This window comes from Panthera uncia, assembly GCF_023721935.1.
Source record: "Panthera uncia isolate 11264 chromosome C1 unlocalized genomic scaffold, Puncia_PCG_1.0 HiC_scaffold_3, whole genome shotgun sequence".
NCBI lineage: Eukaryota > Metazoa > Chordata > Mammalia > Carnivora > Felidae > Panthera > Panthera uncia.
This window is the reverse complement of record NW_026057584.1, coordinates 59,906,559-59,934,169: the sequence shown is the minus strand read 5'-3', so window position 1 is coordinate 59,934,169 and position 27,611 is coordinate 59,906,559. Positions and strand designations below refer to the sequence as shown.

General features: G+C 43.4%; 1 protein-coding gene across 4 annotated transcripts in view; it reads left to right on the top strand.

The window, feature by feature from the left end:
- The window catches only part of ITGA6 (integrin subunit alpha 6), a 77,028-nt gene that overhangs the window by 20,377 nt on the left and 29,040 nt on the right, over positions 1–27,611 (top strand). For 2 of the 4 annotated variants that reach the window (XM_049615514.1, XM_049615515.1), the window contains exons 2-8: positions 17,200–17,324; positions 18,758–18,837; positions 20,051–20,306; positions 22,437–22,568; positions 25,685–25,895; positions 26,630–26,823; positions 26,970–27,058. In XM_049615514.1, coding sequence (XP_049471471.1) covers positions 17,200–17,324; positions 18,758–18,837; positions 20,051–20,306; positions 22,437–22,568; positions 25,685–25,895; positions 26,630–26,823; positions 26,970–27,058 — 1,087 coding nt within the window. Of the gene's footprint in view, positions 1–17,199; positions 17,325–18,757; positions 18,838–20,050; positions 20,307–22,436; positions 22,569–24,465; positions 24,583–25,684; positions 25,896–26,629; positions 26,824–26,969; positions 27,059–27,611 lie in introns of all 4 variants that reach the window. The other 2 variants (XM_049615518.1, XM_049615516.1) reach the window with 2 other exon arrangements.

Genomic DNA, 27,611 nt, shown 5'->3' with positions numbered 1-27,611 from the left:
TCTTTGAGTGATGACATACCAGTAATGATTTGCTTGATCTGCTGAAAAGCTCTTTTCGCTAATGGTATTATTTTTTAAATGAGCTGGTTATGTATTAATACCTATACTTTCTCAATTTTTGTTGATGTGGAATTCTTGGACATTTTAAATAGAGTCTTTTATGATTTTACCTTATTGGGTGCTAATTATATTTTTCCTTCAGATTATTTAAATCCTTATTCCTGGGAGATTAGAAGCCAGTGTTGCACCAAAGACACTCCAAAAATTGATGCCAGGGATGGAACCAGAAATCCTTCCCCACCCCGTCTCCCTCTTGCTGATCGGACCACTCTCAGTGGCATTCCATTTAAATCATTGAAATCGGTGCCGTGACTTCCCTCTTATTCCCCCGGTAGATGGTCGAGGTTTCTGAGCTGGAAGATGAGGTGAATGCCGGGGATAAGATTAGGGAGTATGGGGCACAACTCCTGTTTTACCACTTACCAGCTGTGTGACACTGGACAAGTTACTTGCCCTCTCTGAACCTGCATCCACATTTGTAACATGGGTGGTGATAATGGTATCTGCTTCTTCATGAACTCAGAGTGCCTCGTATATAATAAGAGATGATGGCTGCCAGTGTGTTCTTAATAATAGCTTGTTTGCCCTAATTTGCAGGTCAGGTGTGTATTTATGTGATTTCTTGGAAGGTTATTAGAAATCCAGTCTTTTGAAAGTGAGATTGTAGTTCAAAAGGGAGCCTCAGCCTTTTAATCACCTTTCTGTGTAAACGGGAAAACCTGAAGCAAGGAGGTGAGCAGATTTGTTGCACTGTGAATTTTAACTCATACTTGCCCAACTGGATCAGCCAGTTAGTACAGTTAAATAGCGTTTTGGTTTTTCTTGGCCAAACACTCTTGAGGTCACACACACACAAAATGGGACCAAATTCCTGCCCTTGAGGAGTTTATAGCCTGATTAAAGTGAGGTTGGGAGAAAGCTTACTGTGGGGAGGGTGACACGTGAGGGCAGAATCTTGAAGGCACATTTCTATGTACAGGCTGGAGCTGGAGTCTGGAAGTAGTTGGAGTAGGGCAGGATGGCAGGGAAGTCATGAGGGAAGGCACCGAGGCCTTTGTGTGCTCAGAGAGCAGGGGCAACTTGTGCCCAATGGCTAGGGGCTGGCTGGGTGCAGGGGGTGGCTCTCAGCCGTCACAGGCAGGGGAGGCATGGAGGAAGGTATTAATCAGGCAGTGTCCCAGCCTCGGTTTCTTCACCTCTGGGATGCAGATACCTATCTGGAACATTCGAATAAAAGCATATGTGAATAACTTTAATAAATTACAGTGTCCCACACATGCAAGCGGTTTCCCCCTACTCAGGTTTGCTGCCTCCCTTGCTGAGAAAAGCATTGGGATGCATGAACAGTGTCTACATAGGGTTACAGTCAACCCATGTATTGAAGGCCAAGGCTGTGCCAGGTACTGCTCCAGGTTTTGTATTCAGGGAGCAAGAGAAGAACCCCTGCACCTGTGGACTGGTAGCATTCTGGAGAAAAGGTGGGAAGTTGACACATAAAATGAATATAATTTCAAGCACTGGTAAGGACTGTGGAGGTTATTAGGGTGAATGTAGGGAGTGACTGAGGGAGAGCTCTAGCTAGATAATCAAGGTAGGGTCTCTCTGAGGTGGTGACTGGAGCTGAGCTCCGAGAGATGCAAAGATCCAGGGCAAGAATGTTCTGAGCCCAAGGAAGCAACGGCAGAGACCCTGAGATGGAAACGAGGTTGATGTGTTCAAAGGACAGAAGTCAGGCCAGTGTAGGGGTGGGGAGTGAGAAGGGGCAGATGAAGGGCAGTTCTCATAGTACCTTGCAGAACACGGCGGCATTTGAATTTCATGTGAGTGGCCATGGGGACCGATGGGAGGGTGATAAGTGGAGGACTGATGTGATGTGCCTTAAGATGTAGAAAGAACAGTGGTTGGGGCACCCGGGTGGTTCAGTTGGTTGAGCGTCCGACCTCGGCTCAGGTCATGATCTCACGGTTTCTGAGTTCGAGCCCTGCATTGGGCTTGCTGCTGTCAGTGCAGAGCCTGCTTCGGATCCTCTGTCCCCCCTCTTTCTCTGCCCCTCTGCCACTTGTGCTGTCTCTCTCAAAAGTAAATGTTAAAAAAAAAAAGAAGAAGAAGAAGAAGAAAACAGTGGCTGCTCTGTGGAGGATGCACTGGGTGTATAAGAGTAGAAACAGACCAGGTGGAATGATACTGCACTTGTCCAGCTGTGACCAGAGGGTGGCTCCTATAGCAGAGGGGCCCCCGAGAAGTGGGTCAGAGTGAGATGAGGAGGCAGAGCTAAGAGAATGGATGGATGCGTCAGACGTGGGTTTGGAGGGAAAGTGAGCCCTTTCTTCATCCAGGCATGTCCAGTTCCTGCTTGGACAAGATTTGAGGGTCAGACGTGAACTAGACAGGGGAAGTCACAGGCACACTCCTGTCCCTCTCCTCCTAAATAAGGAAAGTGAGCCCACAGTTCAGAGCTCTTGCGGGGCAAGACAGGACTGGTCATAGTGGACACAGTTCCCAAAGTGAAGAATATATAGGTAACGGACACTTCCCATTAAATTGGGGGGAAAGCGGTTAGAAGGGGCCCTCTCTGCATGGTATCCTCCTAGAATTATTGTTTAAAGCTCTAACAATGAAGAGGAGCCCCCTGGTGCTTAATCTCACTAAGATTCTGCAGGAGTTTGACATTCTGGGGCTTCCTCTCAAACAAGGTAAAGAAATGTGGTTTAGAATTGGACTCAGAAAGAGGTAGTCTGTTTCCTTGGCCTGCTACCCTTGACCTTCTAGTTCCTCTCTCCTTGTAGTTAGTTGTTTTCACCATTCCGTTCTTAAATGCAGGGCTGTATATAACTGACCATGGCACCTGGGCAGGTCCTCTGTGAACCTTTATCCTTGTTGCCCTAAAATTAGGAAATCAAATGAGATCAAGCTGGGCTTCTTGAGCTCCTCCAGGAAACCAGGGACTGGTGGATGTTGGTGGGCAGTGGCTATGCCCAGGGGGTACCAGGGCTCAGAGAGAGTATGCATGGCAGCCAGCACTGGAGGAAGCAGAAAGGGCTTTCTTCACTCATGAGGGGATGCTCAAGTTGAGTGAAGATATAGGGCAGACGTTCTGCGGGAATGGATGGCATTTGCAGAGCGCAGAGGCACCAGCCTGGTGGAAAGAATGCACCCAGAGGGTTTATCTGGTTGGAGTCTAGGTGGGTGTGGTTGGAGTCTAGGTGGGTGTGGAGGGGGAAGTGACGAATGTACAGGACCAGCTCCAGATGGTGACCTCATATACCACAGTGCCGCCTTATTCAAGGGGGATACGTTCCAAGACCCCCAGCGGGTGCCTGGAACCACGGATAGTACCAAACCCTATACATACTATGTGTTTTCCTATTCCCACTTACCTATGAAGAATTGTCACTTATAAATTAGGCACAGGAAGAGATTAATAACTGATAAAATAGAACAATTATAGCAATATACTGAGATAAAAGTTATGTGAATGTGGTCTCTCTTAAGATACTGTACTCCCCGCCCCCCCTTTGTGTAATGAGGTGAGCTAACGTGTCTGTGTGATAAGATGAAGTGAGGTGAATGATGTAGGCACTGTGATGCTGTTGAGACTGTGTTAGGCTACTCTTGACCTTCTGATTGTAGTTGGAAGGAGGGTAACCTGCTTGCAGACCGCGATTGACCACAGGTAACTGAGGCTGCAGGAAGAGAAACTGCGGATAAGGGGGACTGTTATATAGGAATAGGTGATTCTCCTGTATTTTCTCATCTGTACAAGCAGCCATGTGGAGAATCCACAGTGGGTTGAGTTAAAGGCATTCAAAAACATTAGGGCTATGAGTTCTGCATGTTTAAACCACAAACAGAGTTCAGATTTCATTTTGACAAGTAGAAGTTTCTAAAGCTTTCTCTCAAAACCCATCCAATGGGCTTATTTTGGTGTTTGTCTTTTTGGGTGAGTTGTAGTTGAAGGCATTTATGTTACTTAAAGCTATGTTTTGATACCTTGTAGACCCTCTTTTGACTTTCCAAATGTGTGGGCATCTGGGAAAAACGGCTCACTGTGCAAGGTGTTGCTATGGGTCCCGTTTTGAAAGACCCGTTTCCTCTGCAAATGCATTAGTCAGTAGGAATCACTGGACGGGACCACTGACTCCTCTAATAGGTCCAGTTGAGGTGGGGAAGTGGGTCAGTCACCACATAGGACAGAGCACTCATTCAGTGAGGAGCTCAGGAAATATTTGCTGAATGAATGAAGGAGCGAACAGAGGATTGAAACTGGCAGCCAGCATTTCCATGTCATTTCACTCAAAGGTTTACAGACAAAACTTTTTTGCTTAAAACAGTGTCCCATTAATACAGTCTAACTTTAACATTAGGAAAAAATTTTTTAATGTTTGTTTATTTTTGAGAGAGAACAGAGTGCGAGCGGGGGAGGGGCAGAGAGAGAGGGAGACCCAGAATCTGAGCTGTCAGCATAGAGCATGATGCTGGGCCTGAACCCACGAGCTGTGAGATCATGACCTGAGCTGAAGTCATACACTTAACTAACTGACTGAGCCACCCGGGCACCCCTCCCTTTTTTTTTTCTTTTTTTTTCTTTTTTTTTTTTTTTTTTTCTAATAAAAGTTTTTAATCATATATATATATATATATATTTAATTTTAAATGTTTATTAGTCTAACTTTTATATTTAAAAATTCACAGTGCAAATGCTTTTTTCAGAAATAAACTAGAGCCCTCAAAGGAGTGTTTGGCTTTCTGGTATTAGGATCTCCCCCATTGTCGGGGTGGCTGGGTAGCTCAGTTGGTTAAGCATCCGACTCTTGGTTTTGGCTCAGGTCATGATCTCATCATGGTTCTTGAGATCGAGCCTTGCATCGGGCTCTGTGCAGACAGTGCAGAGCCTGCTTGGGATTCTCTCTCTTCTCTCTCTCTGCCCCTCCCCTGCTTGTGCGCTCTCTCTCTCTCTCAAAATAAATAAACTTTAAAAAAAAAAAAAGGATCTCCCCATTGTCCCCTGCCTTTAGAAGGCTGCTTGTAGAAATGGTTGAAGGTTGAAGGTTTCTCAGATTTTAGATCTGCTGTGTTGAAATTGTTAACAGTGAACTTTTAATTGTGTAAATTACTGTATGAACATGGCTTATGTACATATGTATGTATGTATGTATTTATTTTGAGATAGAAAGCACGAGTGAGGGAGGGGCAGAGAGAGAGGGAGCAAGAGAGAATCCCAAGCAGGCTCTGCACTGTCAGCCTGCAGCCCGATGCCAGGCTCAAACCTACAAACTGTGAGTTTGTGACCTGAGCCAAAGTCAGATGCTTAACCAACTGAGCCACCCAGGCACCCCTTGTTTATTTATTTTTAAGACTTTTTAAGAAAAATTATTTATTTATTTTTTTTTGAGGGAGAGAGAATCCCCCGATGTGGGGCTTAAACCTCACAAACTATGAGATCTTGACCTGAGACTAAATCAAGAGTCAGATGCTTACCCACCTGAGCCATCCAGGTGCCCCAAACGTGGCTCATTTATTAAAAATACTTGTTGAGTGTCCTGTAAGGGGTAGGCACTGAGCTGGATGCTGGGGGGTGGATGTAGCAGTGAACAGACGAAATGTGGCCCCTGTCCCCATAGATCTGACCCGGAGGTAAGGGAGGTGAACAGTATGCAAGTGGTCACATTACTAAGCATGGTGATTGCTGTGAAGGAGAGGTGAATGGGAACTTACAAGAGGTGACACCTGGCCTCGTCTGGAAGGTATAGGGAGATTTTTAAGCAGAGACCTCAAGTCTGAGTAGGAGGATTCCAGGGAGAGAGAGGAACATGTGCAAAGGTCCCCAGCCAGGAGACGGCATGTGCTGGAGGGGTTTGAAAGAAGCCCCATCTAGTTAAAGGGTCCAGAGTGAGGGAAGAGTTTAACTCAGACTATGCTCTTCAGACACAATTAATCTCTGCAAAAATGTTTTAGGTTATCACCAAAATTCAAGTTCTTGGTGAAGATGAATAGGGAAGAGGCTATTTAGATTTCTTGCCATGTTAGAGACCTTATGAAGAAGTCTGTGTCCTAACCCCTCCACTCCCAAACCTGTGAATGTATTAGGTTAAGTGGCAAAGGGGACTAAAAGTTGCAGATTAAGGTTGCTAATCAAATGACTTTACGATTCAGGAGATGATCCTGGATTATCCAGGTGGGCCCAGTGTAATCGGAGGGCTCCTCTTAATGTGGAAGAGGGAGGCAGAAGAGAGATTGGGAGCTGCACATCTCACTTAACTGCCAGCCTCACAGAAGGAAGGGACCATGAGTGCAGGAATGCGGGCAGCATAAGATGCTGGCTGGAGTGATGAGACAGATTCTCCCCTAGAACCTTCGGAAAGCAACTGCCGACACTTCGATTTTCACCTCTGAACTGTGCAACTGTAAGATGCTACATTTGTGTCGTCTTAAGCCACCAAGTTGGTGGTAATTTGTTACAGCAGCCATAGAAAACTAGTACACCTGCCCAACTCCAGGTCTCATTGCACAGATGGTTGTTACCACCAAGTCACTTGGTGGTAACGACCTCTGACAATTTGTTTGCTCTTCTCAGAGCAGCGGAGAGTGGCTCTCATGCATCCTGTCTTGCGGCAGTTAGCCATGATGCTTCTTCAGTAAATATTGATGGTGCACTGCCATGAGCCAGAGCCTGCCCTAGGAGCTTGGGATGAGTCCAAGGGTTCAGAACAGAAGGATCTGTGCTTTTCTAGAGCTTCAATCCATGTGCCTCACAGCCCGACTTACACAGAGGGCTGGTGGGGCAGAGATTTCTAGCTCATGACTGCTGGATAGAACTTTTTGTGAATGCAGAGTTCTCAGATGTATTTTTAAATCTCCAAATGACCAGTCACCAAAATAAGGAAAATTGCTTAAGGTTTCATAACTTTAATAATACATACATACATTTTGGTTGAAAAGCCTAACAGGAGGTATTAGTCTGGTGATTGATTTTTTTCTAGTTGCAAAGGAGAGAGAAGCAGGACCTCTCTCCCCTGAAGGAATCTAACTCAGGCAGAGTTGCAGGGTTTAGATAAAAGCTTTAATGCCTTTGCTTCTCTTTACCAGATGGAGAAGAGAGAGGAGGAGGAGGGTCTTTAAAGAGAGGGAAGAACCATTAAAAAAAAATGGGGGGGGAAGCACCTGGGTGGCTCAGTTGGTTAAGGGTCTGATATGGTCATGATCTCACAGCTTGTGGATTTGAGCCCCGTGTTGGGATCTGTGGGTAGCTCAGAGCCAAGAGCCTGCTTTGGATTCTGTGTCTCCCTTTCTCTTCTCTGCTCCTCACCCCTCCCCACTCAGAAATAAGCATTAAAAAAAAATTAAAAAAAAAAAAAAGAAGGATGAGACGCCTCAGCAATCTGGGCAGGCTACCTGGGTTGCGAGTGGTGGTGCAGGGGTATGGACGTTCCCTGTTGACCACTAGTCCTTGGAAAGCAAGTACCTCTCCCTCCAGCCAGAGGCAGGACAGTGCTTCTATCAGTGGACACCTGGAGAGTCAACCTGGTAGGGGGAGAGAAGCTCTCCTAAGGCCAGTGGAGCTTTGGGGACCAGACAAGCTGTCCCCAGGTAGCCCAGATATATGGGAATTGAACATAGGGCCTCCCAGGCCAGAACATCTCACCAAGTGCTTGTGAAGCCATGGTCAGATCCAACCACACAGCTGGAGTTTTAAGCACAGCATTTTTAAATTCAAGCCGCTGCATCAGTCCAGTTCTATTGCTAGCACTCTCTCTGAGGCTGGGGTGACTGTATAATTGGTCTACCAAGCTGGGATATTTGTGGGAGTAAGGGGGGGGGTTCGGGACAACAGGTGTGAATCAGGACTGTCCTGGGAAAACCTGGGGATATGGTCAGCCGAGCTAAGTGCTGAAAGCTTTAACCACACTGTGGATAGTCTGCTGACCAAAAATAACTCCATACAACACGGCCTTTGTGTAGACGGGACTACCCCTTCCAGGAGAGAATGCGTGACCCAGAGGTCTTTCCTGAGATGCCTGTCCACAGCACAGGGAGCTCTCCGTCTGGGGGGGTCTTGAAGATTTATTTTCTGTGCACCCTTGAATATAATGAAAGATCTATTTTTTCACCTCCAAATGATTCCACCTTATATGTGAACCCTTATAAAGATGTTCTGTGAGAACTACCCTCTTGATTACTTTATTTTGAACAACAAAGTTCTGTTTGTTATAAACACATTAGCCTGAAAGGACCTCAATCAGTTATAATTGTGGATGCGGATAGAGGTTAAATTGGTTTTAAAATATTTTAAATAAAATAAATTGCTTTTAAAAAGGAGGCAAAGAAATTTAGCTCCCATTTAGTAATAATTCCTCAGGATTTGACACCATAATTGCAAGTCTTGGATGTTGTTATAAACTTTAAAATGTCCTGGGAATGCTCCTGAAAACTGGGTTAGACCTGGCTTTCAGAAAGTAATGTCAAAGAAGCATATGGAGTTTGAATAAAATCACTTCATGAAATACAAGTAAAACTATTTTTAGGTGTTTAATGTGTTATTTAAAATGTATAAATGATCAGATGTGGTCAATTGATTATCTTCTATATTCATAAAAGCTTACATATACAAATTGGCTAGAAAACCTGTTTTGGACTTTTTTTTTTTTTCCAATGCAGGGAGTCTTCTAAGTAGGTATACACAGTATATGAGAGAGGGTAGTAATGATAAAGAGGTGTTATGGGAACAGTTGGGAGAAAGACCTCTGCAGACGGCCAGGAAACAAGGCTGGAATGAAGACCTGATTCCTTCAAGAAACTATTGGATTTTGAGTTAAGGTTGCAGATGGTGGGCTGGGTATACAGGGTTTCCCTCCAGGCTCCTCAAGTCTCCATAATGGGTAAGATTAGGTTACTGAGAGACAGGAAGCAGATGGGCTCTGGCTTATGACTGTGACAAAGGGAGGAACCACAGTCTGGAGCATGTCACGTGGGAACTGGGGGGTGGGGGGTGGTCCACCTGTGACGGACCACCCTTGGAATCCTCAGGTAAGGTGGGGACTGGGGAATGAGGTATATATCTGGAAGGGAAGGTCTGTGTGCAGGACCACAGATGCCAGATAGCATCATCATTCCCCACCTCTGTGCAGAGTATATAGGCTGTTGGCATTTAACACTGTGGCCAGAACCAAAACCAAACCCCATAGCACTCTTTTGGGGGCAGCGGGATGGTCTTAAGAGCTTAACTTGATTGCAACTCAAAAATAAAGAACAGATTCTTGTAGACAAGGAAGCTATGTGTTATTAAAAACCAAAAACAAAAACAACCCAAAGCTAGGTCTTCTGGTGTGAATGCTGGCACCCCAAGAATTCAAGGCTTCCTCCTCTAGCATTTATTTGAAGAGTGGTTTGTAGTCTGACAGCAGCTCCCCACCCACTCAGCCAATAGTGAATCCTGCAGGCCCCACCCGGGACTCCCTTCAGAATTCCTTCTCAGGGTGAGACCAAGCCAAAAATGGACCTTGGAAGACAACACCAACACATGAGAACCAAGAATCATGAGGCATGTGGTGAGAACATAAAAGGGAATGGCTGCAGTAAACCCAGGAAAACACTGGGAAACAGATAATCCAGGAACAGAATGAGACCTGAGGGGGGAAAAACCTAGGTAAAATGCTCAGAGTTTTGAGAACATGCTGATCCACAGGTTAATAATAGAGTGCATTGTTATGTAAAAGGCACGATCAGAACCAAGTAAGAGCTTTTGGAGATTACAAACATAACTGCTGAAATTCAGGGTTTTCAATAGAACTATTGGAAAATCAAGTTGAAGAGCCTTAGAGAAGGAAGAAAATGAGAGAAAAGATAGATTAATCCAGGAGGCCTAACACCTGACTAGTTAGGAAGTTCCAGAAAGAGCACAGAAAATAGAACCTGTAAAGTGATAAATGTACCGTACGAGTTTCTTAGAAATTTTGTTTTTAATGTTTATTTATTTTTGAGACAGAGACAGAGTATGAATAGGGGAGGGGCAAAAAGAGAGGGAGACGCAGAACGTGAAGCAGGCTCCAGGCTCTGAGCTGTCAGCACAGAGCCCGACGCGGGGATCGAACTCACGGACGGTGAGATCATGACCTGAGCTGAAGTCGGACGCTTAACCGACGGAGCCACCCAGGCATCCCACGAGTTTCTTAGAAATTAATGTTCTAATTCCATTGGTCGAGGCCATGCAGTCAGTGCACAGGAAATGAATAAAGGCTCACGTGCAGATACATGGTGGTGGTTGTGTGTTTTGCTGTTGAGAAGGCCCAGGGTAAGTGAAGAACCTAAAAGTTCAAAGAAGTCAAAACTGGACTTCCCTCAGAATTTTCATTGGGTGCTAGAATAACAGCAGTAACATTAAAGTTCTGAAGAAATGTTTTTCAGCCTAGAAAAACCAACCAAACTATCAATCAAGGGTAAGAGCAGAATAATGACATTTTTGTATATGGAGGGACTAAGTTTACTTGTCATATACTGTCCTGTAGGATGATTTTTAAGAAAATAATTAGAATTAGAGGGAAATCTGTTTTCCAAAGCAGATCAGCCCAGGAGGGCAGTCCTAGGGTGACCCAGTACCACAGCCCTGGAATAATCCGTGTAGTGATGGGAGGTCTGAGGCCTCTGAGGAGGAAACCTGAGCAGAGAAGCAATCCTGATTTAATACAAGGTATGACTGGGGGCTTAGAAACGATGGAGGCTAGAAAAAAGCAAACAAGGTAAGGAAAAGGGCAATGAGAAATGCCAAGGAAAGCAAAAGTCATGGTTCAAATGTGAAGTACACTAAGCCATTGGTAGAATGTAAGAAGTCTATTTGACCTTGGTGCTGGGGACAGTTTCCTTTGAGGCCAAGGACTCTGACCCAGGTCCCAGATAGAAGAAAGAGGATAATTTCAGTGTGGTTTGATTCAATGCTGAATATTTACCTGGTTATGTAAAAGAACGGGTGACCGAGTTATGGTTACACAAGACAAAATGTAAGTGGTAATATAGTCTGATAATAGTGTAAAAGTTTAGCTAATGGGTGGTGGGACTTGGAAGGGAAAGTTTGGGGGAAAGTGTCAGAATGCTGAAGCCTTCATCTCCCCAATTCGGGAATGGAGACAGATTTTGTTGAAAGTTGGTGAAGGGAAAATAGAGGGTTAAGTATATTGTGAAACTGTTTAAGGGTAACAAATACAAGAACTAAGGTAATACAGTTACTAAACATAGGAGGGAAAGTGCAGTCGTAGTGTAAGTTCTTCCCTTTTCATGTTGCGGGGTCAACAGTTATTGTCCAAAGCTGATAAATCAAGAGATAAAAATATAGGCAGAAGTAATGGAATTATGGAGAAGTAAATACAGACTTTTTTTTTTTTTTTTTAAAGAGGTATACCTAGAGACTGGGGCTTGGGATGAGTTTGGAATCTGTTGCTTTCCATCATAAGTTCTTTCTGTTTGGTTTCTTGTCATTTGTATTTAACGAAAATTAAAAATTGAGTTTGAGGATGGGTTAAATGCAGAGGTGACACAAATCCACGGTAAGGCTGTCTTCTAATTTTCTAATGCTTAATTTGAACAAACTAAGAAGGCTGTGTTTTAAATTAAGCAATAATAGTGTCCTTGTTCTAATGAAGCAATATTTCATGTTTCCTGGGACAGAGTTGCATGGCTAGAGGCAGAATCTTTAATCCTCGAGGAAATGAGTTATTGCCAAGAGCAATGAAGCAAAGCTGCTATTGTGCTTAGAGTTTTAAAAGTGTTCCAGTGTTTAGATCTTTTGGTTGAAGTAGTTATACAAAAGTATACCTGCTCTGTTTGGGGGAGAACTTGCGTATCTGAAATAGGAGTACTTGAAGTTTGAAATAACCTTGTGGTTAATGGCATGACAGTGGGTCCCGAATCTTTGTGCTAAGACTTCTGATCTGGATTCCAAAAGGACCTTGAATTTTAATACCATACCCTCAGTTTTATGTCATACTTGTGTCATTATTAGCCTTTCATATTGTATTTTACTATTTCAGATTTTATTTCTCATCTTTAAAGATAATGATGATGTGGTTTTGCAGGTTGTGAATTTTGTGGGTTTTTTAAGAAGTTTTAGTTATGTAAGTAATCTCTGTACCCAATGTGGGGCTCATACTCATGACCCAGAGATCAAGAGTCCCACGCTCTATTGGCTGAGCCAGCCAAGTGCCCTGAGTAGTGTATTTAAAATTTTTTAAAAATGTTTATTCATTTTTGAGAGGGGGGGAGGGGCAGAGAGAGAGGGAGACACGGAATCTGAAGCAGGCTCCAGACTCTGAGCTGTCATCACAGAACCTGAAGCGGGGCTCGAACCCCTGAACATGAGATCATGACCTGAGCCGAAGTTGGACGATGCTTAACTGACGGAGCCACCCAGGCGCCTCTGAGTTTTATATTTTAAACGTGGCTTTCCAATATGTTGGAATCCCAGGGCAGTTTTTATGTGATTGCAGCTTCAAAATAGTAAAGGTGATGTTTCACTAGCCCTGTGGAAAGCAATCTGGGAAGTATTTTTTTCCTGTTCCTTTTGGCGCTTAAAACAATCTTAGTTTAAAACTTAGATTCTTGCCCTTCCTTGACAGTTTTTCTTTTGACCTGATATGGGAATAAGCTTCTTAGACCCAGTTCTGTTAATTTCCACCACTTCCCTTTGAAGGCCATAACTTCTATCCGCTGGCCCCTGCCACTTTGAATATGAATTGTTGCTGCTGTTTTGAATTCCTCCATACATGTGGCTTAGTAATAACAGCAGCTGCTATCACTGCTTCTTAAGAGGAAATGAACTCAACAGACCAGCAGCTACTACCTGAGTCCTAGGAGTCGCTGTGGGTGTCCTGGCCATGCCCAGAGAATGTGTGCTGCCTACACCGAAGCAGCCTCTAGGGACATTGGGGGCAAAGTGAAGAAAACTGGGCTTTGAGCAGAAACTGTGGACTCTGGTGTGACCTCAGGGTTCCTCTACATGAACACTACCCTTTTTGGAGCTGTACCAGTCGGGTAGCTCAGGAGGCTGCTTGTATTTGAATGGCTTATAGACCAGTGCCCATCCTACAGGACTTAGACGGGACTTTCACCGGGGATGGTATCGTTTGACTGGACACAGCTCTTTTTGAGTATTTGTTCCTGCCAGACATAGCCTCCACTTAGGGGCTGTGACCTCCTGATAAAGGCTGGTTTCGAGCAGAATTAAGAGTTTGCTTATTTCCTGATCCAGAGAAGACCGCTTTCACCTTGAGGATTGAGACGCCTGCCAGTTGTTGAATTTGGTTGGGATTAGTTACTGTGTTTTTCCATCAAGGTGCTTCCTTGCATTTTCTGTGCTTCTCATTTTATCCAACTTAATTCCACCTGTCCTTCCCTCCCCCACCTCAGTCATTGTTTTCTCGAATTTCCGATTAAGTGTGGGCCCAGGGAACCAGGTGCAGCCAGAGCAGGGGCACGCTTCCGCCCCAGTACTTGCTTGCTGTCTGCTCTTCCTCTGACTGGCTGGGGCCCGAGGCTGGAGGGGGTCTGCTGGGGGGCCCAGAGCACTCAGCCTCCCTCCATCCAGGGTGGGATGGGTTCTGAAGTGGGCTCACTGTGCCAGCTGTCCGGGGACCTGGGAGGAAGGACTGTGGTGGGAACGCGTGCAGGCAAAGCCCACCAGGGGGCGACGTGACCCTTAACGTTGTTCTCCAGGAGTCCATTTCTCGTGTTTGCCAACTTCTCTTCTGTGTTTCCTGCCCCTCCCCACACCCTCAGACCTTCTTGCTGTTTCCATTCTTCTGTATGTCGGCTTTCATCTGTGGCAGTTGCCATGAGCGACATGGGTGGACTCCTCCTGCGAGAGGTTGGTGTCTTTAGCACACATGAAATTTTGCTGTCACAGTTGGCAAACTGGAGTGAAAGCCCTCCCATTTCTCACATGCCTGCTAAAGGCTTGTCTTGGCCACTCTGGATAAGGGGGACAAGTGGAAGGTGGAGGTACTGAGGAGGGAGAGGCCCTACCGTTCTGCCAGGAGAAAGGGGGCTGGGGGAGGTGGCAGGCTTACTCTGGACTGTCCTTGTACGTGGAACAGGAAGTCCGCAAGTGCCTATCCTCTGCAGGGCACGGCAGCCTGGGGCTCTGAGGGGCACCGCGGGTGCGTGTGCCTCTGGCCCTTCACCCCAGAACCCCCAACTCCACTGACCAGCTTGCGCCTCCCCAGCCCCGTCTTGTGGCATCACCGATTCTCACCCCTCCGTTTCCTCTGGCTCCTTCCCCCTGCCCGCGGTCAGCCTCTGCAGGTGACAAGCCCCTCATCTGCACCCCCAGCTGTGCTGTGGTCTGGGTGACCCCCTTCCCCGCAGGCAGGTTTTGCCCCCCCCCCCCCCAGACCGTGCGCAGGATCACCGGTCCCACCCTCGCATGGCCTCTGCCTCCCTCTGGTTTAGTACCTGCTTATGAATCTGCCTCCCTCAGGGCCAGAGTTTTTGGGGGGGAGGGTGCGAGGGCAACCCGTACTCATTCTAGAAGGTTTTTAAATGTTTGTGGAATGAATAAGTGAATGAGTGAACATGAAATAACAAGCCCAGCACCTGCCTTAGCCTCGGGTGTGGATGAGGAGGAGAGGAAGTGGTCAGAGAAGACGCCGTAATAACCTTGGAACTCCCCGGCTGCTCTTTATAGCCTTCCCGTTGCAGTTGGTTACCTTTACAGATAACCTCTTCCCAATCTTCACCCCACCCAATTCCAGCAACGCTTTCACTCCGCCTTCCTTCAACCTTTCCATGTTTTGCTTACATCTGTCAGTTACCAGAGCAATTCTTGTTTCAGTGTTTCATTTGTGTAGGTTTTGCCCTTTCAGCAAAGTTGTAAATGCCTGAAAATCCTGGGTTTTATTTCCTAGGAAGCATCTAACAGGAATGGGAAAAAACATTGCTTCAAAGTAATTTTTTTGTCCTGTCTATATCTGTGTATCTATATAGATATATGCTTATACCTATATCTAGCTGTGAGATCTTAGGGGCAGACTGCTTAACCTCCTTGCAAAGGCGTCTGTTTTCTGTACTGTAAAATTAGGGAGCTAGATGCTTTCTGGTGCCTCCAGTGCTCACATCCTGTGATTCAGCGCTGTTGACCCCAGCTCCTTGCTAGTCCCACCCAGTCCCTGGGTCAGGGTTCCATCCCCATCCTGCCAGGTAATTGAGCTTGCTCACTAACGGTCGAGGCCAGCTCACCTCTCAGTTATTTGTCAGAGCTCCTGGGATCTGGGACAACATTCATGGAATACATGTGCGTGGCAGTGCCTGTGGCCATTGGTCTTGCCTCGACTCTCTGCCAGAAACTTCCAGGCACTAAGGACCCTGCCTTTGTCCTGCTAAGTCTCATTCCAGTTCTGTGTTTTGGTGTATGCTGTTCATCCCTTCAAATGTAGGACGGGGTTCGAGGTGGAAGCTCACTGTGCTTGCTGTCCAGGGTTCCGGGAGGAAGGACAGCGCTAGGGGCGTGTGTTCCTACATGAGCCAGCTCTCATTCTGTGACACCTGGCTGCACTCGCCCTCCCTGGACAAAGTCTGGCCCCTCCATTTTTGAGTGCATTTCCTTCTGTTGCACCTGCTGCATTGTATTGGTTTAAATTTTTTGTTGTTGTTTTTGTTAAATCCTTTATTGGGATCATAGAGACAGGTGGTAGAGACTTTTGTTTGTAGGTGGGGTTTTTTTCATTTTTCATTTTTATTTTATTTATGTATTTATTATTATTTTTATTTTGCATCTGAGTTTTGTGGGTTTGTTAAAGGCCAGGAGTGGCCTATTTTCTGCTTGGGGGTTGTTTGTTCACTTTTGTGCGTCTAGCCCTCTCCCCCAGCTCCAGCCTTGCTTCTCTCTGTCCAGTCAGGTGTGTTCCTTCTCTTTGTCTCTTTTCCTAGCTGTTCCATGAGTCAGTCAGACCCAAAGATGGTGAGTAAAGAGCATTAGCAACAGGAACCCTGTAGAAAGACAGTAGGACTCTAGAGATCCCTCCTGGCTGTGACACTGAGACTTTAAGGATTGTGGGTTGGGGATAAGGCCCCTTCTTACAGGAGCTAACAACACTGGGGTGGGAGGGAAGAAGAAGGAGCATTAAAATACCTAGTATGTAGGTGGCACTGCCCAGACCCTGCCTGTGGTCTCTGTGCCAGGCTGATAGGATGAATGTGGAGGACCCTGTCTGATTCAAGAGTGCCAAAAGTAAGAAGTGATGCAGAAAGGCAGAGAAGGGGACAGAGGGAAATAAATTCAGGCCGGTTGTAACTTGGGCGAGCTTAGGATCTAAATCAGTATTGTTCAAAGATAAGCTGAAGCCTATTTAAAAAACTTGGAGTTTATTTGAGCAAAAATCAATGGGAATCTGGCAGCAGCAAGTTGGAAGTGGTTAGGAGTGCTCTGCCAACAGGAACCAGGGGAAAGACCTACTTACAGGGAGTAAAGAATCAAAGAAAAATTATTTAATCAGCTGTAGCTTAAAGCCTGACTGGCTGTTTGTGATCGGTTGTCCTTGGGTTTGATTTTATAACCTTGAGGCATTTATAGGCTTAGATATTTTTTGCTTACATAGGCTGCCACGTCATTAGAGCCACATCAGCCTAATGGCCTCCTTGTTTCATTAATTTAGCCAGTATGTATACTGAAGATTTAGGGTACCGTTAAAATTACCTTTGAAAAATACCTCAGGAAGGCACAGTGTTAGAAATTGACACATTATTGCTTGTTAAGTTTAACGGGACCATTTTCCCCCCCTCCCGTGTGGGAGCATTTGTCTGTTAAGTTCCATATGTCCTTGGTTTAGGTTTAGGGGTCATGTTCTATCTATGAAAAGCGTGTCTTTTAAAATACCAGAATCCTACTCAGCAGAGAGGTGCTGATACTATGACAAATGGCTGATACTTTTCGCCTTGTTTGAACAACCCCTCTTCTGAGGCTTGACTTGGCTAGTTGTGCATGTGTGTGTTGCATGAGCCGGTCACGGGACTCGACCTTCACTCTCCCCAGCGCCCAAGCCAGCAGGGCATCTGGGAACTCTTGCCAAAGAATGATTTCCCACATCTCTTGGTTCTGACTGATTGAAATGTTAAGTGTGTTTTAAACTCCAATCCCCCAATTCTCTCTTTTGTCAACAGGTTGCTCGTAGGGGCCCCGCGGGCCGTGGCCCTTCCACTGCAGAGGGCCAACAGAACAGGAGGCTTGTACAGCTGCGACATCACCTCCCGGGGGCCTTGCACACGGATTGAATTTGATAATGATGGTGTGTTCTGTACTGTGTCCACTTGGCCAGCTCGCCCGTATCCCACTTGCCCTTTCCATGAGGGGGGAGGGAGGTCCAAGTATTCTCGGAGAGAGGGCCTGTTTTCATTACATGTCTTGAATTGTTTGGTGGGATGCTTGAAATTGCTGCCCTTCCTAATCCTGCTCTCTAAACTGATATGGTGTATTGAGGTCGCCACCTAGTGATGTGTTGAGGTTCTACAGGAGGCTGTTAAAACTGAATTCACAGCGGCAAGAAAATTGGGCATCGCTCGTACTCAGCTGCCGAAAGTTCTCGCTTGCTGTTAAACTATGTGGGAGAAAGTCTGTTTTAAGTATCAGCTCTCTCTGAAATGAAAACTGACCATCGTGGATAATTTTTCCCTGCTGGCTCAGACAGGCTTGTTTTGTGAGGCCTCCATGCTGAGCAGAGCAGGTAGTGTACTAAGAAGGCTCGAGCGAGCTGGATTTGACATACTTGGTCTAAGTTGATTTGCAGATTCACGTTTATGTGCTTCTCTTGATTTTACATATTTTAGAAATAACATTGGTTTTTTTGTTTTTGTTTTTTTGCTGATTAGCAAATGATACATGTTAATTGTGGGAAACTTGTAAAAAAGACACCAACCTGTATAAAGAATAAACCAAAAACCCATGGGTAATTTAGACTTAATCACCCTTTAACATTTTGGCTTCTGTCTACTTAAAGTTACTTAGTGTTTGCATTTTTGTAATGATTCAAGATTAAAAATCATACCTGCCTTCTCACTGAGGAAGGCAGAAATTTGGAGACAGGGTCACACAGTAGATTTAGATTGATACCGAAATGAACATACATGATGGTGTTTGTGATATCTCTCTTTCCTCGGGGGAGGGACTAAAAATATATCTATTTTCCTTTTTGACATTGGTAGATAATAAAGTGAATCTGAGGCCTTGCTTCCTATCTCTAATAAAGGAGAGAATGATTCATGCTGTTATGTAACAAATTTGATACTATGTAGAGAACTGCCCATTTTGTGTTAGTTTGGATGATAGCTGGAGTTTGGAAACTGGATTTCTGCATCACTGCTTTTTTAAATACATCTTTGCTTTAAGTGGCATATGGGGGAGGGCTACTTCTTAGCCTTATAATTTTCAAATGCCTTTCTGTACTCAGGACCCTAGGTGTCAGAGAGGATGTAGGGCTACCAAATAGAGCTATATATTTTATTTAAGAATTTTACAGAAGGTTCTTACCAATAACCACTTACCCATTTTCTTAAAATGAGAAATAATTTTTGTGAATTGAGTACATGAATTTACTGAGTAGCAAGACTCAGAATCTGGGCAATTTAGAAACCGTCTTGTATTGTGTTCATCTCTTGTTTATTGACTGCTCCAGCCACTTTGAAGGTCCTAACTGTGTTATCTCACCTGCTCTGCTTTCCACAGCTGACCCTTCATCAGAAAGCAAGGAAGATCAATGGATGGGGGTCACCGTCCAGAGCCAAGGTCCAGGGGGCAAAGTTGTGGTAAGTGTAGAGAAGCGTGTTCATTCCACAATGTCTGAGTGCCTGTTACGTGCCAGCATGAGACATACAGTAGTGAACAAGACTGGCAGAGCCCCTGCCCACACAGAGTTGTACCTTCTAGAAGATTGACTGCTTTAAAGCAGGCATTGTGTCAAGAAGAAATCAAGGCATTATTTTTCCTGTGATTTCTGATGGTCCTTAAAACGCAAAACTAGACATGGTTTCTGTCTCAGGAACTATGTGTCTTTTTCAGAGGAGTTGTTAAAAATGTGGGAATGGTCATGGAAAGTAAGATCAGATAATTTAAAACTTCCTGGTTGTTTATTCTGACAAGTCAAATACAAGTGTAGTGAAGAAAAGAGGTTTGTTAGGTGGCTGTGTGAGATGGCCTTGGTGGTGCCTTCCAGGCTGGCTCATGATCATCCTTGCATGTCTGTTTCAAAATCTGGTTGCTGTAACAAATTTATACAGGGTTTTGAAAAAAAAATGAGAATTTTACTGAACACTAAGTTTTGATATCTAAGGGATCCTTACAGGAAATCAACTTGGATATTGTAAAGTCTATTCATCCTCTGTTACATGGAGGGTAGCCATGAATATCTTGTAAAATTATAGGGATTATTTCATCTTTTCTGGCAGTATAATTCTCTCTGCCTTTTAAAATAAACTTAATCTCAGAGTTTAGAGTATAAGTTAGGAGTGATTATAAGGAAATAGTGTGGGTAAAAGGGAAATGTTTTTGTCTTAGCTGTCCCCTTAGCTGTGTTTGCCTGATCCCTATGAAAATACGTCTGATTTCTCTCCTCTGGAATGTAATTACATATTTTCACAAACACACTGATGTGAAATTTCATACGGCCATTAAAGCCAATTAAATTAAGAAAATGAAATAAGATATTTCCCATTGTTTATGTGACAGGTAAATTTACAAATAAATTGCCTGTGGATTACAGATTAGCATTCAGTATTTGGACTGGAGCATTATTCTCCAGGTGAGAAGAAGACAGGAGTCCTAGTTCCTATATACTAGATAATGGTCTTCTTAGTGCCACTTGGGGGAACAATTGCTGGTTTAGGATCCAGGCCCAGGATGAGGACATGTTTCACATCCCATTTAGAATTAATCCCTCTTTATTATAAATTGATAAAATTGTCCATAATAAACCTAAGTTTTGTGGAAATGAATGGGCAGCTTCATTCCATCTGTTTGCAGACATGTGCTCACCGATATGAAAAAAGGCAACACGTCAATACAAAGCAGGAATCCCGCGACATCTTTGGAAGGTGTTACGTCCTGAGTCAGAATCTCAGGATTGAGGATGATATGGATGGAGGAGACTGGAGTTTCTGCGATGGCCGATTGAGAGGCCATGAAAAATTTGGTTCTTGCCAGCAAGGAGTTGCAGCTACTTTCACGAAAGACTTTCATTACATTGTGTTTGGAGCCCCAGGCACTTATAACTGGAAAGGTAGGACATGTACTTATAGCAATAGAGATTAGACTGACTACGTAAATTCTCTTATATGCACCATGATTGAGAACATTTTAAATTGAAACCAAATGTGTTACAAGACACTTGTGTATTATAGAAGTAAGGTAGGATCTTATGATCTCTCAATTATATGATTTCAGAAACAGTGGTGGAAATGTTTGAAGATATTTTTTTCCTTCTCTCAGCAATTTATATTAATACAAGTAGTTAGCCTTTTTCTGTAAGAATATAATAACATTAGTGGGTTTTTTTCTGTTTGTGTTTTCCTGTTTCTTGAAGGTGAAAGTTTTATGTTTTAATGTTAGTAAACATTGCATTTTAAGGTTGTGATCTGAAAACAAAATAATTGGTGTCCTATATAAGTAACAGTGTATTAATACAGATATATCTTTCATTATATATTATCTTAAAAGGCTGTGTTTTACTAATAAAGCAGAAAAGTTAGAAGGGTAGATGAACTAGGGGAATTTTGAGATGATAATTTTAGATAATTTACAGGAAAGTTGTTTAGTGGTATCGTTTAATGATGATTGTGATATAGGTAAAAGGAGACGGAGGGAGGGAAGGGAGAACGGTCCTCAGTTTTGACTGGATGAACCTGGTCAGCTCCTATATAAAGTTTAACTTTTCTGAAGAAATTAGGCAGGCATAGAAAACCAGTATGTTATAAAGGACAATTAACTCTAATGCATAATGAAGAAAAATGTATATGATTTAGACATAAGACTTCTTTTTATTAAAATAAATCCTATGTTATAACATTTTCACTAAGTTAGGAAACACTTAGGAGATGCATTTTAAAAACCTCCCAAGTTTGAATTCCTTTTTAAAAAATTTTTTTGGATGTTTTTATTTATTTTTGAGAGAGAGACAATGTGTGAGCTGGGGAGAGGCAGAGAGAGAGGAAGACACAGAATCTGAAGCAGGCTCCAGGCTCTCAGCTGTCAACACAGAACCTGATGCAGGACTCATACTCATGAACCTCGAGATCATGACCTGAGCCAAAGTCAGATGCTTAACTGATTGAACCACCCAGATGCCACCCCCCCTCCCCCTGCTCCCTGCTCAAGTTTGAATTCCTATTAGAAATAATCCTCGAGGACACCTTCCTCTTTATATCATCCATGTTAACCTTTGGAAGTAATCTCCTTTGGCCTCCCCACCCCCAACATGACGGTATTTGTAAGGTTATACTGACCTAATGAAAGTAACACATTGAATTTAGAAATAGTTCTATTGTAGCAAGAAGAGATGCCATACATAGTAAAATAACAAAAACACCCACCAATTATGTATATATATGTATTTATGGGAAACATGTCTTATATGCTTTATAAACCCTGACTTAAAACGTTATTTATTTATTTATTTAATTTTAGAGCACATGCGAGCAGGGGAGGGGCAGAGGGAGAGAGGGAGAATCTCAAAGAGCCTCTACGCTCAGCACAGAGCCTGATGAGGGGCTCGATTCTACGACCCTGGGATCATTACCTGAGCCAAAATCAAGAGTCAGATGCTCAATTGACTGAGCCATCCAGGTGGCCTGAAATGTTACCATTTTTAAAAAGTCATGTAATAGGTTTACTATATGAAATCTTCTTAATTCTTAATTGTTAATTGTGAAAATTTTAGAAAGATGAAATCCAGTTTCCTCCATCACATTAAAATGATTTGGAGAAAGGATCAAAACATTTCACTTTTACACTATAGTAAAGTAGGTAAATTGGTATAGGATTGCTACATCAGGCTCCTATAGCTTTTAAAAAGTTATTTTCTGTAGGTTTAGTTAAGTAAACATTCCATTTTCCATCTAGTTGGTGGCATTGTAAAGATAATTCCTAAAAATGCATGGTGCATTTTTTTAATAGCTAGAACAAATTTCTTTGTAAAAATTCACACGAACATGATTTTTTAAACTTTAATGACCTCAAAAGCCCCCTTTCCTTTGCCTTTTCTTCCTCTAGACTTTTCTTCCTATACTGACAGTGATAACACGAGGCATGTTTATTAGGAACCATCTCTTTGATTTTGTTTTCATCTTCATTGTTTTTTGTTGTTGTTGTTTTTTTTGTTTTTTTTTTTGTTTTTGCCATTTCATTCCTGTAGGCATTGTTCGCGTAGAGCAAAAGAATAACACTTTTTTTGACATGAACATCTTTGAAGATGGGCCTTACGAAGTTGGTGGAGAGACTGACCATGACGAAAGTCTAGTTCCTGTTCCTGCTAACAGTTACTTAGGTAGGAACAAGCGTAGCTTGGCGTGCCTGTCTTTTCAGATGCCTCAGTGTGACAGCGCCCTCCCTGGACCTGGACTTGGAGGCTGAGGATGGGCCAGGCGGGACCAGGGGCCTGTGGCTGCTTTGATGGGCAGTTGGGTTTAAGCTTTGGTGATCCTGAGGTAACCTGACTGGTGCCTGGGACCCTTCCCTTCTGACCTGGGCTCCCTCAAGATGGGAAACCTCTTGCATTCAAGCCCATCTCTTGGGCTAGCATCGGCCTCTGTAACCTGAAACAGGCTGTTCATGCAGCGGGGAAAAAAAATGCATGGATGTTAGCAGTCAGCTGCGCCGTATCCTCTTTCTAGAGATACTCTTGAGAGCTCCGTTTATGAAGTTACTCTGCAGTGGCGGGTCAAAACCTCCGCGTCCTTCCTTTGTGACTGTCGATCTTCCAGGGTTGGCCTGGCTTCTGGATCGGGGCCCCCATGTCACGGGACCCCTGGCGGGTGGCAACAGCAGCTTTCCAGCGGAAGCTGGGCAGGACTGCTGGAGGACACCCAGATCGTGTCTAAGTGCCAGTTCCCTAACTCCTCAGGCTTGTCTGCATTACTAATGGGCGTCCTAAATCATTCGTGTGCATTATGGTAATTACACAAAGGCTTTTAAAAGCTTTAATTCTTGGTATGAGTTGACATAAAGAATAATTACTGCACATTTCTTGAAAAAAATGTAAAAAAATCTCCTAAACCTAAATAGTAACCTATTTTTTTTTAAAGTCCCCCTGTGCTAGAGATGTTACTGGAACAATGGAAGATAAGTAAACACAAAGAATAGTTGTTATCAACGTGTTAGTAAACAGATTCTTAATATGGCCTAATTATGTACATATACATGAATGATCCTGTTAATTTAGGGGAAAAAAACAACTTTTCAGACATTCCCTCCTGCCCCCAAATTAAAAATTTGATGTGAAAGCATACAAGAGAGCAGAGCAAAATTAAATTTACCACTTGTTAAGTGTGGATCGTGTGCTCTAAGTCATGTGCTATATTTACTCCTTTACAGGTCTTACATGACCTTCCCAAAAACATTATAAAATAAGTATGATTATCCCTCTTTTGATGATGAAAAAAGTCTATCTTAGGAAGATTAATTTCTTAGTCTAACGTCACACAGTTACTGATCCCTCAGCCAAGGAGAGAAAGTTTCATGGGAGTGACAGGGTCAGGGTGGGAAGCGGCTGGATTGCATGAGTGCCACCACGTCCATGGCTTCGCAGGACAGGAAAGGATGCCAGTGCCAGCAGTTTGCAGTCTCAATATTAAATATGGTTTTTCGGGATAAATACTGTCAACAAACCCATATTTTATTCGAATATATGTGCTGTCCAATCAAGCGTGTTACTTAGGGGTTATTTGTGACGAGACGTACTTAATTTTAATTTTTTAATGTTTATTTTTGAGAGAGAGAGAAGTATTTAATTGTAAATGAAAATTTGACTTCACGGTCAAGAAACCAGTGGTCTAGTCTTTAAGATAGATGCCCATGGATTTTTGTAAACATAGATGCTATTGGAGCATCTGAAAGGATTCAGCACTTTTTATTAAGCACATTTGCCACTTTGATGAATGGATTTCCTCCAATGTGGGTGTCTCGCGGGGGAAACAGTCAAGTTTGTGTCGTTACATGTTTTGTTGTCCGTGCTGTCTGTGCCTCTGTCATTTCAATGAGTCCGTGGTTTTAAGGAATAAAATGATCAGCTTGGGGTTTGGGAAGCTGGCAAAGAGGGTGTCTTGCTAGATGCGGTGGTGGCCTGGTGGCCTCATCGTCCGGCTGGAGCGGCCGAAGCTCTCGTGCCTCTTACAGAGCGTAATTGCTTTTCCCTTCAATCTCTTCCGTTCCGTGCACGTGTCCAGGCCTGCTGTTTTTGACCAGCGTTTCCTACGCAGATCCTGATCAGTTTGTTTACAAAACACAGCCTCCCAGGGAGCGGTCCAACGTGTCCCCTGATGTGATGATGAATAGCTACCTAGGTTTGTGACCTCTGAGATGACAAATAAATTGTCTTAGTCATGGTCATTTGAGAAATTTTTTTTGGTCCATACAGAGCATCCATCTTTTTATTTTTTATTTCCTTTAAGTGGAGCACACACATGAGATCATGCCACTGTTGAGGCTCTGCTCCTGGATGGTTTTCAGAGCTGGATTCGGTTGCATCACCGTTTTCTAAACTTGGAGCTCATCGTATTTTGCCACTCAAACTTCACAATTTGAGAACTACAACAGTAGTGGTGAAGCTTTTTATAAATCCCACTAAAAAGGGGGAGCTTACACCATTCTGCATCCGCCTCACCTTTACATAGCAAGATTTGCTTAATGCGAGTGATTTTGATGGAGGCGTTTACACTCACTTGCTACCAGATCTCAGTCTGTTATCTGACATCCTACCTGATGCTTTATAATCAGGTGTCTCACACGTTCTGCCCTCCGAACAAGTATGTAATTGTCATCAATGACAGCTTGCTCACCTCTATTGTTTATACTGGGTTCTCAAATACTATATCTCACCAGTCATGGTCTTGTTTGCATGTTTGTGTCCAAGAATCAAGTTGGTTCAAAACACTGAAATGTTGCCTGTGGTATACGAATGATGTTAGCATTTGTTCTTGCCTGATTACCAAGGAGATTACTAATCATTACATTATAGCAGAGCCCTGTAACATGCACTCAGGTATGCTGTGTCTGGTTGTATCTCTGTGTATCCTTTCCCGTGATAATTTAGTATCTAGCTTGACCTCCTTTGGCCCACAGTTCCAGTATTAAAATGGGGTTTGAGCAGCTTCTTCAGATGCATGAATGCTTCATGATTCAAGTTACACAGATGTTAAATAGCATAGGTGGTTTCCTTTAAAAGTCTTAATATATTTCCTGAGAGAGCAATGAAGTAGCCTACTTCTTTGTACTTGAGTCAGACCTCTTACCTCTGTAACTCTTTCGTGTCGTAAATGTGATGAGCTGGTAGAGAGGCTCAGAAGGAGCGGGTTGGAAGCCAGAGGAAAAGGTAGTGATGGAGTTACCAATGGTAGATACCTCCTGAAATACGGGGTGATGTGAACTGTTATTTTGTGTTTCTAGGCTTTTCTCTGGACTCAGGAAAAGGCATTGTTTCTAAAGATGAGCTCACTTTCGTGTCCGGTGCTCCAAGAGCCAACCACAGCGGAGCTGTGGTTTTGCTGAAAAGAGACATGAAGTCTGCACATCTTCTCCCTGAGCACATTTTCGACGGGGAGGGTCTGGCATCTTCATTCGGCTATGACGTGGCAGTGGTGGACCTTAACAAAGATGGGTAAGAGGGTCTTAGGTTATTTTACGCTTGCCAAGAAATCGTTGGTTGTTTGGCTTCTTTAGGTCTTGAGAAGAGCCATCCTTTCAGGTTAGTGGATTCCAAAGAGTGTTTTTGCTGCCAGGTTTTTACTATCCTGTCACATCTTCGTCACTTGTATTTTGGCAGCAGACCTTCATTGCCCTCCCCATGGTGTAGGATTACATTTCAGTTTTCAGTTTTCAGATCAAAACTCACGTTTTGGGTCTGTGAGAATTAAAATTTGGGGGGAAAAAAGTTAACTTGAAAAATGACACCTACATCATTCTTTTGTGATTTCTTCAGGGGCTGTCAGAGCATCTAGGATGTCCTTTTGAAAGTAGGGATTGGATTGGGGACAGAGTAATAGTTATGGCTGGTGGTGCCATTTCGGGTGGTGGGTGGAGGGGAGTCTGTGCACTCTCGTTCTAACTTGGGGACTGTCTTCAGGTTCTTTGATATTTTTCTTTGGGCATTTATTATGGGCTACCATGTAAAATGTTTTACCTAAGCATAAACATTTACATGCCTAAGCAGTATGTTACCTAAACATTACATAAAAATACCTTAAAATGTTTTAATTGATGAGAAATGAATTCCAGATTTGAGACCCTTGCCACATCCTATCTCTGTGTCCCTAATACCTGGGCTGGAGGTATTCTCCGTGAGCTTGCTGGTATTTTAGCTGATGGTTGTTTTATCCCTCGGTGTATTTTTAGGTGGCAAGATATAGTTATTGGAGCCCCACAGTATTTTGATAGAGATGGAGAGGTCGGAGGTGCGGTGTATGTTTACATTAACCAGCAAGGCAGGTGGAATAATGTGAAGCCAATTCGTCTCAATGGAACCAAAGATTCCATGTTTGGTATTGCAGTAAAAAATATTGGTGACATTAATCAAGATGGCTACCAAGGTAGGTAACAGATTGTGAAACAGTTATGCTGCTCCTAGGTAGATTGATTGTCTAAGATGGTGAGTGCTTATGGCATCATATTTTGAAATGTTGTATTGGGACGTTTTTAAAATGTAGCGTTTGTTGAAATGTGATGTCCTCAACAGATATTGCCGTTGGAGCTCCCTATGATGATCTGGGAAAGGTTTTTATCTATCACGGATCCCCGAATGGAATAAACACCAAGCCAACACAGGTAACCAGACAGCCTGGATTTCTACAATAAGGGTCTTAGCTTTTTGCCTTGTAATAGGGCATTTGGGTTTATGTGCATTTTCGTGCTACTCATGTTTTATTTACAAATCTATAATAGTGTGAATTTTGTAGTTAAAAAATGTACCGTTAGAAGATAGCTTGGAAATAGATACAAATGCAATGATGTAGATGTGCTTATTTAAATTGTAAAATTTCTTAGATAAATTACGAGTTGAAGTAATACAAAGGAAAAGATGATTTTGCCGGGACAGCACAAATAGATGGAAATATGATATCTTTCCTTTAGTAGCATACTAAATGGAGGTAAAAATGGGGCAAGTGAAATAGATGATTGTGATTACATGGAGAATTGAGACTCCAAAAATTAAAAATTGCTTTTGAGAAGAATAAGACATTTGGAGAGCAGGCAGAGAGGTTTGTTTGGTATATAGTAAAGAAGCTCATCAAAACTTGTCTCAAAACCTTTGAGATACAATGTAAATCAGATGACTTTTATGAAATAAAATATATAAAGTGTTGGATAACATGCAGAC